This window comes from Drosophila tropicalis, unplaced genomic scaffold, assembly GCF_018151085.1.
Source record: "Drosophila tropicalis isolate 14030-0801.00 unplaced genomic scaffold, ASM1815108v1 contig_593, whole genome shotgun sequence".
NCBI lineage: Eukaryota > Metazoa > Arthropoda > Insecta > Diptera > Drosophilidae > Drosophila > Drosophila tropicalis.
Window position 1 is genome coordinate 17,122,849 of NW_027173070.1, and position 16,625 is coordinate 17,139,473.

The 16,625-nt window shown below is 33.9% G+C and overlaps 4 protein-coding genes across 4 annotated transcripts; all 4 read left to right on the forward strand.

The window, feature by feature from the left end:
* Positions 1 to 563: 563 nt before the first annotated feature.
* On the forward strand, positions 564 to 2,883 carry Tsp42El (Tetraspanin 42El). Its single transcript, XM_068291024.1, has 5 exons — positions 564 to 760; positions 1,957 to 2,115; positions 2,175 to 2,330; positions 2,392 to 2,598; positions 2,661 to 2,883. Exons 1-5 carry the CDS (start codon positions 701 to 703, stop codon positions 2,730 to 2,732), a joined length of 654 nt encoding a protein of 217 aa, XP_068147125.1. The 5' UTR covers positions 564 to 700; the 3' UTR covers positions 2,733 to 2,883.
* Positions 2,884 to 5,765: 2,882 nt separating this feature from the next.
* On the forward strand, positions 5,766 to 8,073 carry LOC137577538 (protein late bloomer-like). Its single transcript, XM_068291028.1, has 5 exons — positions 5,766 to 5,855; positions 6,331 to 6,400; positions 7,226 to 7,384; positions 7,448 to 7,771; positions 7,829 to 8,073. The coding sequence occupies exons 2-5, from the start codon at positions 6,341 to 6,343 to the stop codon at positions 7,898 to 7,900; spliced, it is 615 nt and encodes a 204-aa protein (XP_068147129.1). The 5' UTR covers positions 5,766 to 5,855; positions 6,331 to 6,340; the 3' UTR covers positions 7,901 to 8,073.
* Positions 8,074 to 10,473: 2,400 nt separating this feature from the next.
* On the forward strand, positions 10,474 to 13,183 carry LOC137577537 (protein late bloomer-like). Its single transcript, XM_068291027.1, has 5 exons — positions 10,474 to 10,598; positions 10,717 to 10,786; positions 12,206 to 12,364; positions 12,442 to 12,777; positions 12,854 to 13,183. The coding sequence occupies exons 2-5, from the start codon at positions 10,727 to 10,729 to the stop codon at positions 12,923 to 12,925; spliced, it is 627 nt and encodes a 208-aa protein (XP_068147128.1). The 5' UTR covers positions 10,474 to 10,598; positions 10,717 to 10,726; the 3' UTR covers positions 12,926 to 13,183.
* Positions 13,184 to 14,296: 1,113 nt separating this feature from the next.
* Tsp42En (Tetraspanin 42En) lies at positions 14,297 to 15,757 on the forward strand. Its single transcript, XM_068291023.1, has 5 exons — positions 14,297 to 14,566; positions 14,633 to 14,806; positions 14,875 to 15,030; positions 15,107 to 15,301; positions 15,475 to 15,757. The coding sequence occupies exons 1-5, from the start codon at positions 14,507 to 14,509 to the stop codon at positions 15,544 to 15,546; spliced, it is 657 nt and encodes a 218-aa protein (XP_068147124.1). The 5' UTR covers positions 14,297 to 14,506; the 3' UTR covers positions 15,547 to 15,757.
* The last annotated feature ends 868 nt before the right edge of the window (positions 15,758 to 16,625 follow it).

Below are 16,625 nucleotides of genomic sequence, written 5' to 3' on the forward strand. Positions count from 1 at the left end.
CAATCTACCGATCTTTCACTTTTCTAATTTGTTATAGCATCTTATCTATTTCGTGTTGTATACGCCAAGCCATTTGCTTCCGAATGACGCAATATGTTTCAATAATCGCACCGGTTTAGTTTCAAACGTTCGGCTTCGTGTACCGTATGTTGTTGGTATTGGAGCCTAATGGCATAGTGGAAGGAGGGAGACTCGTGCTAGACACATGGGTAACCCCTAGGTTAGCTGAAAGCTAGCGCCATAGACCGCAGTGCACTTCAGTTCTGTCAAGCGTATCTCAGAGCTACTCTCCCTCTCTTTCAGACTCTCTGAGAGTTTCTCTGTCTATCTCTATGTGTTTCTCTCCCTATTCTCCCCAAAAACTTTGTCTCTTTTTCATATTCAATTTGTTGTTATTTTTGCCTTTGCTCTTTATGTTTGTTTATTTGTTTGTTTTTTATGCGCTGTTGTTGTTTGCATTAGCAAACGCTTTGCTTTGCTTTTTCATTTGCCAGAGGGCAGCCAGCAGCTAGCTGGTTGGAATACCGGGTCTGTGGCCTGAGAGTTTCAGTTCGTTCGTGACCGTGGCCGCAGTTGCTCCACCAACACTCTCTTGAAAATCTCAATAGACTCCCAGCAAACTGTTGCACGTGTTGTTAATTCAGTTTTTTCTTCTTTCAAAACCTATTTAAAGTAATTGGAAAAAACAAAAATATTGAAAATGGGTTGCGCTACTGGAACCATAAAGTACTCCCTGTTTCTCTTCAATATACTTTGGGGGGTAAGTTTCCCAATTTTAACTCTTTCGTGAACGGCAAAAGTGATTCAATTCAAAACTGAAATTTCGCAAATTTCCGAAAGCGTTTTTGTAGATGATATCATCTTCTACCTTATGACAGAATATAACATATTGGTGTTAGTGTCTGTGTGTGTATTTGTGTTTCTATTGTTAATGGTTTTTATGAGGTATACTTTAAGTTTATTCTGTTTCTTAAGCCAAAGGAAAAGCTTTGCCAAATACAAAGCTCAGGGAAGCAACATAACTGCGTCATGCATCTAGATTTCATTATAATTAGTTTCAAAAACCGGAATACAAATGATGACGACAAACCGCCAAACCAAAAAAATAGAAAAAGATGATGCCACACTTAGAAATGAATAGCATTCATTCACTGGTGTGATTAGTGGTTTCGTTGACAAATTGTCTAGATCATCTTGAGCCCATTAATCATGGGCGTAATGCCATTATGACGCCCCCTTTGTTTTCTGAATGCAATGACTCATAGATGTAATCCGTTGATTCTGAGAACGAATCCATTGGGAATGCCAACGATCTCTAACTTGGCCCACTGAGTCGTGATTTTGACTCATTTATTACGACCATTTTAAGCTAAAGATACTTTTGCTTATATGAGAATCATTTCGGTGTGAGCAAAATCTATAAATAGTTCAATTATTAATACTTTAGTCAGACACACAATATCATAAATAATAAATCGGTTTTTGTAGGCGAAGGACTAGCTCTTTTACATCTCACCTTAAGCTGGACCAATACGTCCCGAATTGATATTGGCAATTATATTGAATTTCGATCTTAGTCCGAATCGACAAACTTATAGCCTATTATATCTGATATATACCAAACTTTAAGTAATAGATCCAATAAGAAGGAAAAAAGTTTGGCTAAAAGCCACTTAATCAATATCAAAACAAACATTTTGTGGAAAGGTTAGCGAGAATGCGGAAGATCCTAAAAATACCTACCATAGTCTTTAGTTTAACTTGATTAATAGCGTTGACCCTTAGACTAATATATTAAATCACTAAAATGATTTTAGATATTCATAGGGTTTTAAGCCAAGTCAGGTTCAAGTTCCTTTTTACCTATCTTATAGTTAATATTGAGAACGAACAAGTAATGAAAAGATAAAATGATTATAAAATTTAAATTTTAATTTGAAATTTGTATTTTTTTAGATTCTGGGCCTTGTGGTCTTAATATTCGGTGGCCTCGGTTGGGGTGCCATGCCAAATGAGTTTGCCATTGGCATTCTAATACTTGGCAGTGTAATTCTATTGATTTCGCTCTTCGGTTGTTGCGGTGCAATTCGCGAATCGCCACGAATGCTTTGGACGGTTTGTATTTGATTAATCAGAAGTAAACGAGGAAACTAAATTATAATTTTCGATTTCAGTATGTTACGTTCTTGCTGATCTTATTGGGTCTCACTGTGGCATTCATCATACTGAATCCAAGGGATGTCTTTAAGAAATATGCCCTGAATGTTGTGGAGAAACAATGGGAGCTAGAACAAACTAAGCCAGGTAGCATGGATGTCGTCCAGGCAACGGTAAGATTTTTAATAGACACTTTTCTACGAATGAGGATTTGACATACTTTTCGTGTTGTAGTATCTTTGCTGTGGGCGTAATAGTGCTCAGGACTATCTTAATATCAGCCATTGGAATGACAGTGTGCCAGCTAGTTGTTGCAAGGACAACAATTGTGTCAATCCTTTGAACCTTTATACAACCGGTTGCTTGACCAAAGTGGAGGATGCTTTCGCCGATGAGGCCAAGACATCGCGTTACTTTGAATATACTGTACTTGGCTTTGATGTAAGTTAACTTATTTATTTTAAGAAAATGTCTTTTATAATTATATTTTTTAATCTTTTCAGTTGGTGATACTTCTGCTGGCATTCATTCTGGCCGTTCACTATACAAATCGCAGACGTCGCTATAACTATTAATTAGTTTGGTTAACTTTAGTGTTATTTAAGCTTAAGTACTTAAACCAAGTCTCACAATGTCTAAGTGTCACCCAAGTACCTTTTGCTTTACTCATGTGTTCACTTGCCAAGCAAACTGTGAAAATTTTTTTATTAAACGTTACTCCATGAATGAGTTTGTCAAATGGATTTTGAAAAGGCCTTCAGAGAGGATATTGCGTCATTAAAAAGCTCTTCAAAATCAATCAAAGAGGGGGAAACGCTCACACACACAAACCGAAAGTCAAATATTTATAATTAAGCTGGCCATCTGTTTACATATGTATGTACATATGTGTGTGTTTATGTGTTTCTTGTATACACTTACCCAGTGTTTATGCATTTAAAATCAATCGGAAATGCGTTTTTCAAGCCAAATTTTCAATTTGTTATCAAATCAAACCGACTGTATCGAATATTCTGTACCCATTTTAGTTTTTTCTTTTCAAGTAGGTATTAGGAAAACATTAGATGGTTATATTTAATAGATAGGTGAGATACTATATAGGTTTATGATAACAGGAGTGTCCATATCATTTTATTTATCATTTAATACATATCAAACAGAAAATTGCCCAGTTTTTGACTAATTGCCTAGGATAAAAGGGAGGGACACTCGTGATATCTAGACTTAGTGGAACATAGAACATAGTTTGTTCAAGTGAGTTTGACTAGGTCTTCCCTTTCATTCTCTGCTCTGTCTACCACTCTTACTATATCTCTTTCTTTTGACTCTCTTCTTTATGCTGACTTCTTGTTGTATACACCGAAAACTTTTTAGTTTTATCCATTTGGTCATAATATTGTCTATGCTCTAACGATGGTTGTGCTTGGAATAGTCAAGTGGGGTCAGAGTGTTTCAGTTGCTTTATATCCGTGGCCGCAGCTCCTACACAATATCCAAAAAGTATTATAAAGCTCTTGACAATGTTTAAAAATCTTATAAATTAGTAAGAAAACGAAAAATTATAAATTAGTAAGATTTATTGACCTTGAGCTAGTTTTGATAAATTTCAAAAATGTCAAAATCTAGATAAACATTTTGGCTCAATCCCGAGTGTTTATTTTTACACCATTTTAAAATTGTCGAATAAATCGTTTTAAACTTAGTTTTAACTTTGACATTTACTTGTCCTTTACTGATCCTATTGGTTCCAATTGTGGTCTTTTTCGTACGAACTCAAAAGAATATCTTTAAGAAACCTGATAGCAGTCAACGGCAATTATTGTAAGAGTTATAAGATGGTTTTTTATTTGGAGTACTTTTGCTGTGGACTTAATGATCCACATAATGGCCAATAAGTTCCTGCAAGGATCATAAATTGAACATTTAAACGTCTATTTACTTGGAGAAGGCGGCGGAGCCTTTTGAAGAACAGGAAAGATCTGTATAGTGTAAAATTATTAATTTCTGAGTTATTTATTTTTCATTTTCAGTTGGATATGATTGAGATGGCCTTTATTCTGGTTATACACTTTTAAGCCTAAATACTTAACTTGGTCTGATAATTTCTCAGTCTCACCAAAGTAGTTACTGTAAGGCGTAATTTGTTTAGTTATCAGCATTTTTTCTTTTAAGCCTTACTTTATAAATGATTTTCTACAATAAACATCGAAAACGGCCTTCAGAGAGGAAGTTTGCTTCATTGGAAAGCTCTTCAAAATTTATCAAGAGAAAGAGAGAATGAGAAGAAAAATTAAATATGTATAATTAAGAGAGCCGCCGAATAATACTATTGTTTATGTCTTTTAAGTATACCCTTAAATGTGCATTTAAAAACAAATTCATGAAAAACTTAAACAAACTTCCAAATAAAGTGGCTTAATTTTAGATCTAATTTTTTATTTATTAAAAATATCAAATATTTTTATCATTGAAAAAGGTTTGATCAGTTTTGGGGATGGAATATTTTTTACTGAATGTTACGGATAATTATTAAAAACTGCTGTTGAGTATTAACTTAAAACTGAACAACGAGGATCCGGGTTCGAATCCCAGGCTAGTGTATGGATGTAGTTTTCGTCTAAGCCGAAGGCCTTAGTTGCCAGTGCTTGTAAAATATAGTTAGGTTGATAGTTTAAAACTATATCCTATACTTATAATAATAATAATTAATTTTAAAAAATTTGCCATTATTTACTTTTTAAAGCTTTTTTCATAGTTTTATTATTGTTATATAGAATATTAGGCACTTTTTCTCAATTTCTGTTTGGTAATTTAAATTTTATATGAAACTTTTTTGTATTTATGTTTTTTTTTTTTTGCTATTTGAAAAGAGTATACAAACTTCGTTAGTCTACTGCTGGTTTTTAAGTGCTTTCTGAGGGCGGAAAACTGAGTTTCCAATGAAACGACATTTCCGAAGCAAGCCCACACATCAAAAAAATTAACGACAGATAGAGTCAAAAACAAAATATTTCATTAATTCCTTTATGGCAATGACTTTGAGATACCCTCTGATAATGTAGGTTGTGTTATATATGCGGACTTGTTGTCCATTATCTGTACTACAAGTTTTTAGAGTTTCAATTGACGGATCTGCATATACAGTTAAAAAAAATACCTATCTATTATATCAACTAATATGCTCTTCCATCAAATTTATAAAGGGTATATTTAAACGATGTGACAATAATTAATAGAAGAAAAAAACAAAAAGAAAAGCCAACGATTTACATAAACAATAACCAATAAACTGACGAAATCTAATGTATTTATACAATTGAAAGAGATAACTCGAAACTCCGAAAAAGCCTTTGTATATACATATGTATTATATTTGTTGTTCCAATTTCGAAAATATTTTTCTGCGCATTTGTTAAGGGTTCAAAAACTGACTTAATTGTTGTTATTGTTGCTGGAGAACTTTTGCCCTAAGCAAGCGCATGGGATTCGAAATAGAAACTACATTTATCTCGGATTAATCTCAAACTCGCTCTCTGTTTATTTCTTTCTCTCTCTCTTTATTTAAATGTAATAATAAAACTTAAAAATTATTCCACTTTCAGTTGGAACGCAAACGCAAAACGAGAAAGTTTAAATAAATCTTTAAAAGGCTGACAAGACGTCCTTTTATTTTATTATAGTTAGTTTTGAGGATCTATGTAAGAAAAAAAGTCAAAAAATATACAGGTTATAAAATCAAAAGAAGCCGATATTTAAAACCCCTTATTTAAATTTATCAATTTGTATTCCATTTCAAAAATCGTTTATTCATTTTCTTCAAAAGTTTCTAAAACATACAAGAAAGTCTTTCCGAGCATTTAAAATATACATTCTTGATCAGATCATTCAGATCATGACGAGTTTATATGGTCATATCGGTCGGAGCGGTAAGGTTATGCTGCAGAAATTTTGACTTCTAGTTTTCCACATACATATGTACATGGTTTATCTTGGATTGGGCAGGATTGAAACTGTCGGTATAATGTTGAGTCTTAGACAAAGGATTTTATTATTTTTCAGTGTTGAACTTATCATTTGTTGTCATTTGGAACTGTTACACATCCAAACATAGCGTTGTCTAATAAGAATATTCGGTCGAAAAAGAGATTCATCTAATTTTTTGACATTTTACAGAACTGTCAAGATGGGCTGCTGCACGACAAGCGTTAAGATTTTCTCGATTATCGTAAATGCGGTTTATGTGGTAAGTTTTCTAAATTATGTATCAAGAATAGACAAATCAGGCAACAATTGGTCTCACATACAGCACTTCAAAGATAAAGTTTTAAATTCAGTCCTTGTTAAATTTGAAATATTCTTTGTAATAATAAATTTTGTCACTTGTCATTGTCACACACACCTGAATGAATGCTACTTCAAAGTATAGATGGTGAGAGAATTGTTGGTGGTTACCATGACAAATATATCAATGTACATATATGCGGTTAGCCTGGCCGGGAGGAAGTGCTTTAACCCAATTTGATACCAAATTGTTAGTTCGTTCCCCTAAAATAAGAAGGAAAAGGGAGAACAATGATGATGTCATACATTCAGTTACTTACTTTCTGGTTTATAGTCTGACCTATATACTCATAAGAAAGGAAAGCCATACGACATACATACATATACAATACTGATAACTTGAGGGTGTGTTTTTATTGGGTGCACAAATCCAGGGCTTTCCAATTGCATCAAAGAGACTATACGCAAGCAGACAAAAGCAGAATTCATCATTGACAGGAAATGATTATACTATTCCATATATCATTTTAATGAATTGCAGTTGCATCATTTTGAATAATCTGCATAAATCCCTTGACCATAAAATTTACTCTCTATTGAAATAATCAAAAATCAAATCATTTCATTCATTTCGCTGCCATGTCCGCGCCTCTTGTGTTTTATCCTGCTCCTTGCCATTTTGCTAGATTAATCATCAAAGCAATTTCCATGCCCTTATGATGATCCTGTTTAACTGAAAATCAATATAAGATATAAGAAAAATCTAGATTTAATTTCTTTTATACAGCTTTCGGCCCTTGTGGCCATTGGCTGGATTGCCTTCAATGCTCATTTGATGAGCGAGGAGTTTGTTATTGTCACTTACACAACCTGTGCGATCATTGCCTTATTCGGCTTAGTCGGTATATTTGCGGCAATACGTGAATCTGCAGTGCTAACTAAAACGGTAGGTAAAAGTATTGAAATTGTGTCCAATAGTGTAATACTTTTATTATCCTCCTATATTCAGAGTGCTGTTTTCATTTTGGTTCTAACCATAATGCAAATTGCCTGCACCTATTGGATGCCTCATCTGCATAAGTTTAGAGATGTTAATATGGCCTGGCAGACCAGCGATATGGATATTATGCAGCAGACATATAAATGTTGTGGCGTGAATGGTGCTCAGGATTATGTAAAATTGTTTGAAATGGTTCCACCCAGTTGTTATCTGCATTTCCAAGTGACTGCCAATAACCTTTTCGTTGATGGATGCAATGCAAAGATTTTGAGTTTCTATGAGAGCGAAAAGGCACCTCTTTTCATGGTCTCATGCCTATTGATGGCCTTTGAAGTAAGTGAACTGGCAACCTTTTTGACTTATAATGGAGCAATTACATTCAATTTTCAGCTGATTCGCTGTTCCTTGGCCGTAATTTTGGTCATCTCTTTTAACAACAAGCAATGGCCGGTAAAATGCTAAATGGGCAAAGAACCTCACCAAGTGCTGGCCCAAGTACAAAATGTTTCAAAAACTTTTAGTCTTTGAGTCCAACAAAGGCATTTTCCAAAATATATGCTTTTAAATATGTAATCAATAAATGAACAATCATTTCCAAGAAGATTCATTTTGTTACCAAATAAATTTTGTCGATTGACTGAAACTTTTGAAAAATCTTATTAAGGATTTTTTGCACTATTAAGGATTGTATCGTTTCTGTCTTCTACCGGCATTTCCAAAGTCATTCAAAGCTTGCCGGCTTGGGGGAAAGAAGACTAGGACGAAGAATTTGAAGTTCAGAACAATTTTAATTCCTTGTTTATATGGAAAAGTCTCGAGATTGAACTCTACTCACAACCAGAGTCATTTCATAGAGCTCATTTATTAATTCAGTTCTCCATTCCGACAATTCAATCAAGCATTAAATGAATGCAATTCGTAAAGTTCTCGAATACGTTATTTTAAAATGTTTTAACAGAAATTTTATTAGGATGTGGCAAATAAAAAAAAAAAGCATTTCTGTTTTAAAATAAAAGCTAAAACAAAAATAAAATAATTAATATTTGGTTAATTTTTAAGAATTTTCCAAGCGTTTGTTGTCGAGGTTATTTTGCCTTACTTGACTCTGGTTCTTAAGATTAAAGAAACATATGGTTAGGAAATTTAATTTGTAATAATTAATAATTCATTTATAATTTGGGCAATTTAACTGCAAAACAAGAGGACGGTTCTACCAGTACATCAAAATAGTAGTTTTTATATCAAAAACTAAAATCAGTTTGCGCATCTCATGATTCAACCTACTAGTTTTCTACGGAATTGACTTAAGTTCTTGGAAAAGCACTATCAACGGAATGTAATATATTTAAGTAAGTATCAGGAAACGCATTAAGCCGCAAATTGACTTCTTCCCAGTACTATTAGTATTCTTAGAAAATTTCTATCAACAACAGATGCCTTGTGTCAGCAAGTCGTTAAAAAATTATTTTTCATATTTTTCGTATAGTTTTCAATTATTGCTAGTAAGGAATATCAATAGCAGCCAATTAAGAATTTAATTGGCTGACGCGTTTCACGAGTGTAAATGATTAACCCAAATAAGGAGAGAAAGCAAGCTTAACCCTACTTTATTGTTTAAAAACCTTTCTTAGTTCCTTGTTCCTTGGTCATAATAGGCTTCATTGCTGATCGATTTTGGCTTGTTATTGACAGTCGATTTTCAATATTCTTGACTAGAGCAATAGCATTTTCTTTGATAGGTCTCTTTTTTCGACAAAGGAAGACCCTGAGCGATTTCACCAGCTTATATGCCACGTTTTTGAAATACTCTCGTCGACATATTTCATCTGCGAAAGCAGTTTTTATGTCAAGATCGGCTTTTTGTTATCAGCAACACTGACGTCCTTTATTTGGTGCTGCGTGCTTAGCAAGAGGGAAACCCAGTTTGATGTCTGATGTTTTCAACTTAGTTGTGTTTACATACCTATCAAGTTAAATTAATAAATTCTTATTACTCGGTTGTTTGGCGGCCGATTTTGTATGGTAGTCTTTGGAGACGATGACTGGATTATCCCGACATTCGTGTTTGATTCGTGACTGTCCCAAGTCTAAATTGGGCTCCCCATCAGAACATATTTTTTCAATTTTATTAGAATCATAGGGTGAAAGTTCATTCAAAAATAAAGCCTTCACGGTGGACCTCTTTATTTACAATAGTCCAACGAAAAAACTCTCGAAACTTGATGTTTAGCAAAAGAACAAGAAAACTCTGAATATACATTACACTCCAGCATTTTCCAAAAAAAGATAACAACAATAGAAACCAGACGGCCGTGCTTCACTTTGACCGCGTCAAAGTTTGTATACCCTTTTTGTTACTCTTTCCTTTAGTAAAGCCGTCAAAGCGGTCAAACATTTTATCCAAAAAGTTTAATGAACGGTATAGTCACCCGATCTTTATCAAATTTAAAACAGTCATTAACAAATATATTAAACTAACAAATGTGTAATTTGAAAGTAATCGCGTCAAAAGAAACGAAGTTATTGACAAAAGTCACTGTTTTCGCTCGATCATTCCTATGATATAGTCACCCGATCTTCATAAAATTTTTCACAATCGTTATGGGAGCTAAGTATATGATATAGTTGTCCGATCCGGCTGATTCTGAGATATGCAACCCGTGCAATATATACAAGCCTACATGGCTATATCAACTCGGCTTCCTTCTATGCGTTGCACACTTCTGACCAAAATGAATATACCCTTTTTGCAAGGGTATAAAAATTTGGTGTTCAAATTTCAAAATATTTATATTATTTGGGCGCAAAAAGTGACGTCATTGTTGTTGTTGCGCCTTGGGAACTGTTGACCTGAGCAAGCGCATGGGATTCAAAAGAGAGCAAATGTTTATTTTGGACTTCTCTCAATGGCATTCTCGCTCTCAATTAATTTCGTGCTCTCTCTCTCTCTCACTATCTCTCAATTTCTCTCCCCTCCAAAATAAGTAAAGAAAATAACAAAAACAAAAATGCTTTCCCGCTTTCAGTTTGCACGCGAACGCAGAACGAGAAAGTTCAAAAAAATTTTGAAAAGCTAAAAATCGGTTGAACGAGAGGCCATATTTAACGGAAATTTATTATTGTTATTTTTGAAAATAAACATCTCGGAAAAGGCCAAAAGGTTAACATACTTTAATGTGATTGAATCAACAGCAGAAGCAGCTAATTAAGTGCCTGCATTTCGTGTAATCAATTTTTCTTTACGACTTTTATTTAATTTTTTGTGTGTTTTTTAACAGATCTCTCAGAATGGGCTGCGCCACGACAAGCGTTAAGATTACCTCGATTGTAATGAATGCCATTTTGGCGGTAAGTTTTCCATATAATATACGAAATGTATAAAGCAAATTGTAATTCGAGTATATTTCAAAAACAAGACAAAACAGACAGCAAATGATGTCATATATGTACACTTCAAACAAAAAGGCAACAAAATTTTATAAATTAGTTCATTCTCAAAGTGAATAGACCAGAAAACATATATACTCTATAAGAATATACATTCCAAAGTATATCTTTAGGTGCAGGCCTTGCAAGTTTAGTGAAAATATTCTCACTTGTCCTTGTTGAATTTTAAATATTCTTAATAATAATAAATTTTGTCACTTGTCATTTTCTCATACACCTGAATGAATGCCACTTCAAAGTGTAGATGGTGAGAGAATTGTTGGTGGTTACCATGACAAATTTATATATTTACATACATATGTATATGCGGTTAGCCTGGCCGGGAGGAAGTGCTTTAACCTAATTTGATACCAAATTGTTAGTTCGTTCCCCCTAAAATAAGAAGGAAAAGGGAGAATAATGATGATGTCATACATTCAGTTACTTACTTTCTGGTTTATAGTTTGACCTATATACTCATAAGGAAAGGAAAGCCATACGACACACACACACATACATTGTACAATACTGATTACTTGAGGGTGTGTTTTTATGTGTGCACAAATCCAGGGCTTTCCAATTGCATCAAAGAGACTATACGCAAGCAGACAAAAGCAAAATTCATCATTGACAGGAAATGATTATACTATTCCATATATCATTTTATATGTTAATTGCCCCACAAATGAATTGCAGTTGCATCATATGAATAGGCTATATACTATAATTCTGCACTTGGAAAATGTATTCTCAAGTGAAACATTTTTGCCGGGTATTATTGTGGTTTTCGTGGTTTTTCAGTTTCAGTTTTATTATATACTTTACTTTTCGGATATGGGGTAGAAATTAGGTAGCTATGGTAATAACAAATTCTAACTATATATAAATAGATACATTAGACTTTTAACAACGAATATGAAGCTCGAGACTATTTGTAATATTAGTTTTCAGAACCCACTTCTTGTTTTCTTAATCGAAATATCAAAGAAACCAATTTGAATCTATGATATATGTATTACAAGTCGTTTCCAGTGCTTGTTGGATTTTAGTTTGTAGTTGGTTAGGGTTTTTGATAGCAGTAAAATCCCTTGACTCATTTTTAATAAATTCAACTAAATTTAAGGTTTGATTGAGTCTAACAAGGATAAAGTTAAGTAAAATTATTAGAAAAATCATTTGGGATTTGGTTTTTAGGGGATAAAGTAACTCAGATTAGGCTTTTTATTAAAACCGTAAGAAAACTTGTGAATTGACTCATTTTTACACTTAATTTATAGGTTTATAAATCATAAAACGTTCGCTCAGTGTAATGACACTAAATTGCCTTTGTTTGTATTACAGTTTTTGGCCTTTGGGGCCATTGGCTGGATTGCTTTCAATGCCGATTCGGAAAGCGAGGAGTTTGTCATAGCCGCCTACATTGCCTGTTCGATCATTGTTATATTCGCCTTTCTTGGTATATATGCGGCCATAAGGGAATCCGTGGTGCTGACTGCAACGGTGAGTCAAAATATTGATATTGATGCCAATTAGCAAGTGGTCATATTTAAATGGTTTCCTTTGTATCCTTTGTTTAGAGTGCCGTTTTCTTATTAGTTCTGGCCATACCGCAAATTGTCAGTACCTGTCTGGTCCTTCATGGTCATGAGTTGAAGAATGCGCAACAGATTGTGGACGTGGCCTGGCAGGCCAACAATATGGACGGGCTGCAACAGAAATATGAGTGTTGTGGCAGATACAGTGCCCAGGATTATATACATCTCAATCAATTGATTCCACCCAGTTGTTATCGGGACTTGCAGCAGACCTCTGATCACCTCTACATCGAGGGCTGCATTGAGAATATTCAGAGTTTCTATGAGAACGAAAAACAACGTTTTATTATTGTCTCTTGGGTGTTGGTGGCCTTCGAGGTAAGTCACTTCGACACCCTTTTTTGGGCACAGTTTATAAATACATAATGATGGAAAAATTTAATTCATTTTCCAGCTGATTTGCTGTGCCTTGGCGGTATTTTTGGCCATCAGTTTTCGCAATAAGCAACGGCGGATGCAATTTTAAATGAGTCAAAACCCTCAAACCCCTGTGCTGGCTTGAGTGCAAAATGTTTAAAGACTTTTAGTATTTGAGTCTCAGAAAAGTATTTCTCGAAATGACATTTTTTAAAATTAATAATCAAATGGGAAACTCATTTTTCACGAGAGTCATCAAAATGCCTATTACCATTAACTGCAATTATAATTATAATCTATAGTTAATTTATGTATAACTATAATTATTTTTTAAATACCTAATAAAAAACGAACTTCATTTTGTGTATGTGCGTGTCTCCAAAAATATATTTCAACAATTTTTGTTTACTTATGCAAAAGACCTGCGACTGACGAGCCTTCTGAGTTATGAATTTCTTCTAAGCTTTTAATGAAAAACAAAAATTGTTTGTTTGTCCGGGCCCTTTGTAAATAGAAAAAGCACCAATGGCGCAAGAAAGGGAAAATAATCATATTACAGAGACGGGGGCAAGAAATTTGTATAACTAAAAGGGGTTAAATACAAGAATTAAGAACCTATTGCATACTTTTTGGCAAACGCGTTTTCAAAGTAAATTTGGTAGGCACATCTGAAAGAGTATCAAATATTTGCAACAGATTAAAGATTTTGTACAAGCTAAGTTTCCTTTTTCCGTTTATTTATGTTTCTCACAGAATATTTCAAAAAACGAATGCTTGTAGCGCCTCTTGCATACTTTTGGGAGCAAATTTAACTTGTTGCAACAAAAAGACAACCATTCAATAGTAAATGCAGTATTAAATTATAAAGGAACATAGAGTAATCTCATATAAACAAATGTTATCAATTTGTTATATTCAAAACCCCTTTTTTGGTTTGATAATTTTACCTTAGGTCTCTGCCTGGTCATATGGTAATCTATTTTGCATGCTAAGCAACTTGTTGATCATCTGTTTTGTTTTTGATTTCAATTCTAATTAATTTGCCAGTTGCGTATAATGAAAGAAAATTCCTTCACAGAAATAAAAAAAGAACTACACAAAAATGACGTCAGTTCTTTTGATTTCCCACTCACATCTGTTGTTATCCTTCTGTCCGCTATCTTAGCCATTACCGCAGTTTATTTATTATTGTTGGTTTTTTTTTCTAGCTGGTATTATTATTTTTGTGGCGCACTTTATCAATGGAAAAGCTCCATGCATAGTAAAGACTAGGGAATGGAGAGAAAGCTCTCATGTGACATCATACGCCCAGTGGGTGAACACCTAACTAAAGTGGAACATGGAGAACGAGCCACAACAAAGTGAAACCCACCAAATTGCCATGCCATGCCTTGCCTTGCCTTGACTTGCCCTTTCTAAAAGCGGCGCCATAATTTCAAAATGAAATGCGTTGCGTTCGTTAGTCGCTCGTCAACGTTTATGGCACAAGGGCTGGCATTCCATTCAATGCTTAGGACTATAGACAATATTCTGATAAAATATTCTCACTTACTCAAGGATACGTCGAAACGGAAAGAAACGCAGCGCAACTAAACTAAACAATTATTTTACAACGTAATTAAATTGGTTTATTGATTGAATATCTCTAAAATAGTTTTTTTTTTTTTGGTTTGCGGTTTGTTTTTCAAACATGGCTTGTCGTTTATCATTTCTAAAAGCCATACTTATCATATTGAATGTGCTACTCTCGGTGCGTATACGTAATATTTGAAATTATCATTTATAATTTATTAACTAACTTTTATGATATTCTCAGCTAATTGGTGTCTCATTGATTGCTTTATCCGTATACGAGTTGAATAGCTCAACGCCTGGCACATTCGAGCATATAGCCATTATAGTGCAGATATTTGTGGGCTCATTTGTGGTATTGACATCGTTTTTGGGCTGTTTTGCCGCTGGTCGCGTTTCCCTGGGCTTAGTCTGGAGTGTAAGTTAAGAGTTTATACAAAAAGATATGGTCGTTAAGATATATACATATTTCTTTCATCTGATCAGTATGTCATTTGCCTGTTGATCTTGCTCTGCTTGCAAGTGTATATCATAGTGGCAGCTCATTCCACAAATTATGTAGATCGTGCCAGAAACGATTTCTTAGCCCTATGGTCGGATCCTAGACGCAGCAGCGAACGTTTGTCCTACATAGAGCAAAAGGTGAGTGACAGAAGAAAATTTCCCTTCTTTATGTCATACAGTATGTTTACTTCACTCTGTTTATCATCTATTTTAGTATTCCTGCTGCGGTCAGGGTGGTCCTCAGGACTATATACTTCTGGGTGGTGGCATTCCACTTAATTGCTTTGAAAATCTGGAACGGCAACAGAGTAAACTCTTTAGCAATGGTTGCCTGGAGGCTGTTCAGGCACATGCCACCGATAATGTAATCAATGGACTAATTATCAAATGGCTTCTCCTCATCGTGGAAGTAAGTTTCATAATACATAAAAACAAATCACTATATGTATATCGAGAACTATAGATATATAGAATTAGATAAAATCATAACATAATTTATAGATGGCTTAAGTAGTCAAGGTCAATGGGAGACTAGAAATAGATTGTATTAATATTTTTTATTTTCATTTTTTTTATTCACAGCTTGCCTCTTTAGGTGCCGCCACATACTTGGGCATCACAGTGCGCAACAAATTGCGTCGCGAGAGATTCTAAATAAGGTTTAACCCAACTTCACAGCCCCCTCCCCGCATTAAACACCACACCCCACCACACAATTTATCACTCAGTTAGTTAATTGTAATGTAGCATCACCAAGTTTCCAATTGAGAAAATAAATGATCAGTAACCAACAAAATAAAAACACCTTAAACTAATTTGCCCAGATGGAAATCTAATTCAACCAAATACTGGCAAAGACCAGGGAGACAGTAGCGGATTTTGCTTAAACAAGGTACTGAATTTTAGTTGATAAATTTGTACTAAAATCGACAAGACAATGTTGTTGTCTTGAAAATTTGAGTTAGTTAAAAAGTCAAAACTTTTGGTTTATTTTAGCTAATGCTTTAGAAGAAGCTAAAAATTTAGATTAATTTGAATAGTTTGGGCTTGACCTTTTATACTGTAAGTTAGAAGTTTGATTTATGTTTGTTCTTTTATTATTTAAGTTAAAAAAAGTTTAAAAGTTGTGCATATTCATATGTATGTTTACCTCTTTCTACTCTACTCTATATTTCGCTTTAATCTTTTCATATTTTTTTTTTTTTAAGAGATTTTAACTTACAGTTGATAAAGCATAATTGTTTAAGAATAAACATCGTGTTCAATTGAAATGGCTTCACCAAATCAGATTGACCAAATAAATATACAAAACGAAAGAAAAACATAAAACAAAAATAAGTCAGAGATTCATATATCAAGTATAGCTTAAAACCAACAAAAACGCTGAGCATGAAATATAAACATTAGAATTGTCATTTTTACCAACAATTGTCGCCTTTTAGAATCTAAGAGTTCATTTATATACACAAGACTTTGAAAAAATAAAATCAGTTCACATTTTGAGTTCACCCAATGAAGACTAAGTTATTTTCCTTCTTCTTTTAGGATTTTCAAATATATTTGGATATTTTTACCTCGAAACTAGTTTGTAAATTGACTTTACTAACTGATTTCAAAGGGCCTTTGAAAAGAAGGATAACCAGTCTGTGTATTTATGTGTGTGCATCGTTTTTTGCATTTAGTTTAGTTTAAATATTTTCAATTTGCCCTCCAGACATTGAAGGAAAATCCGC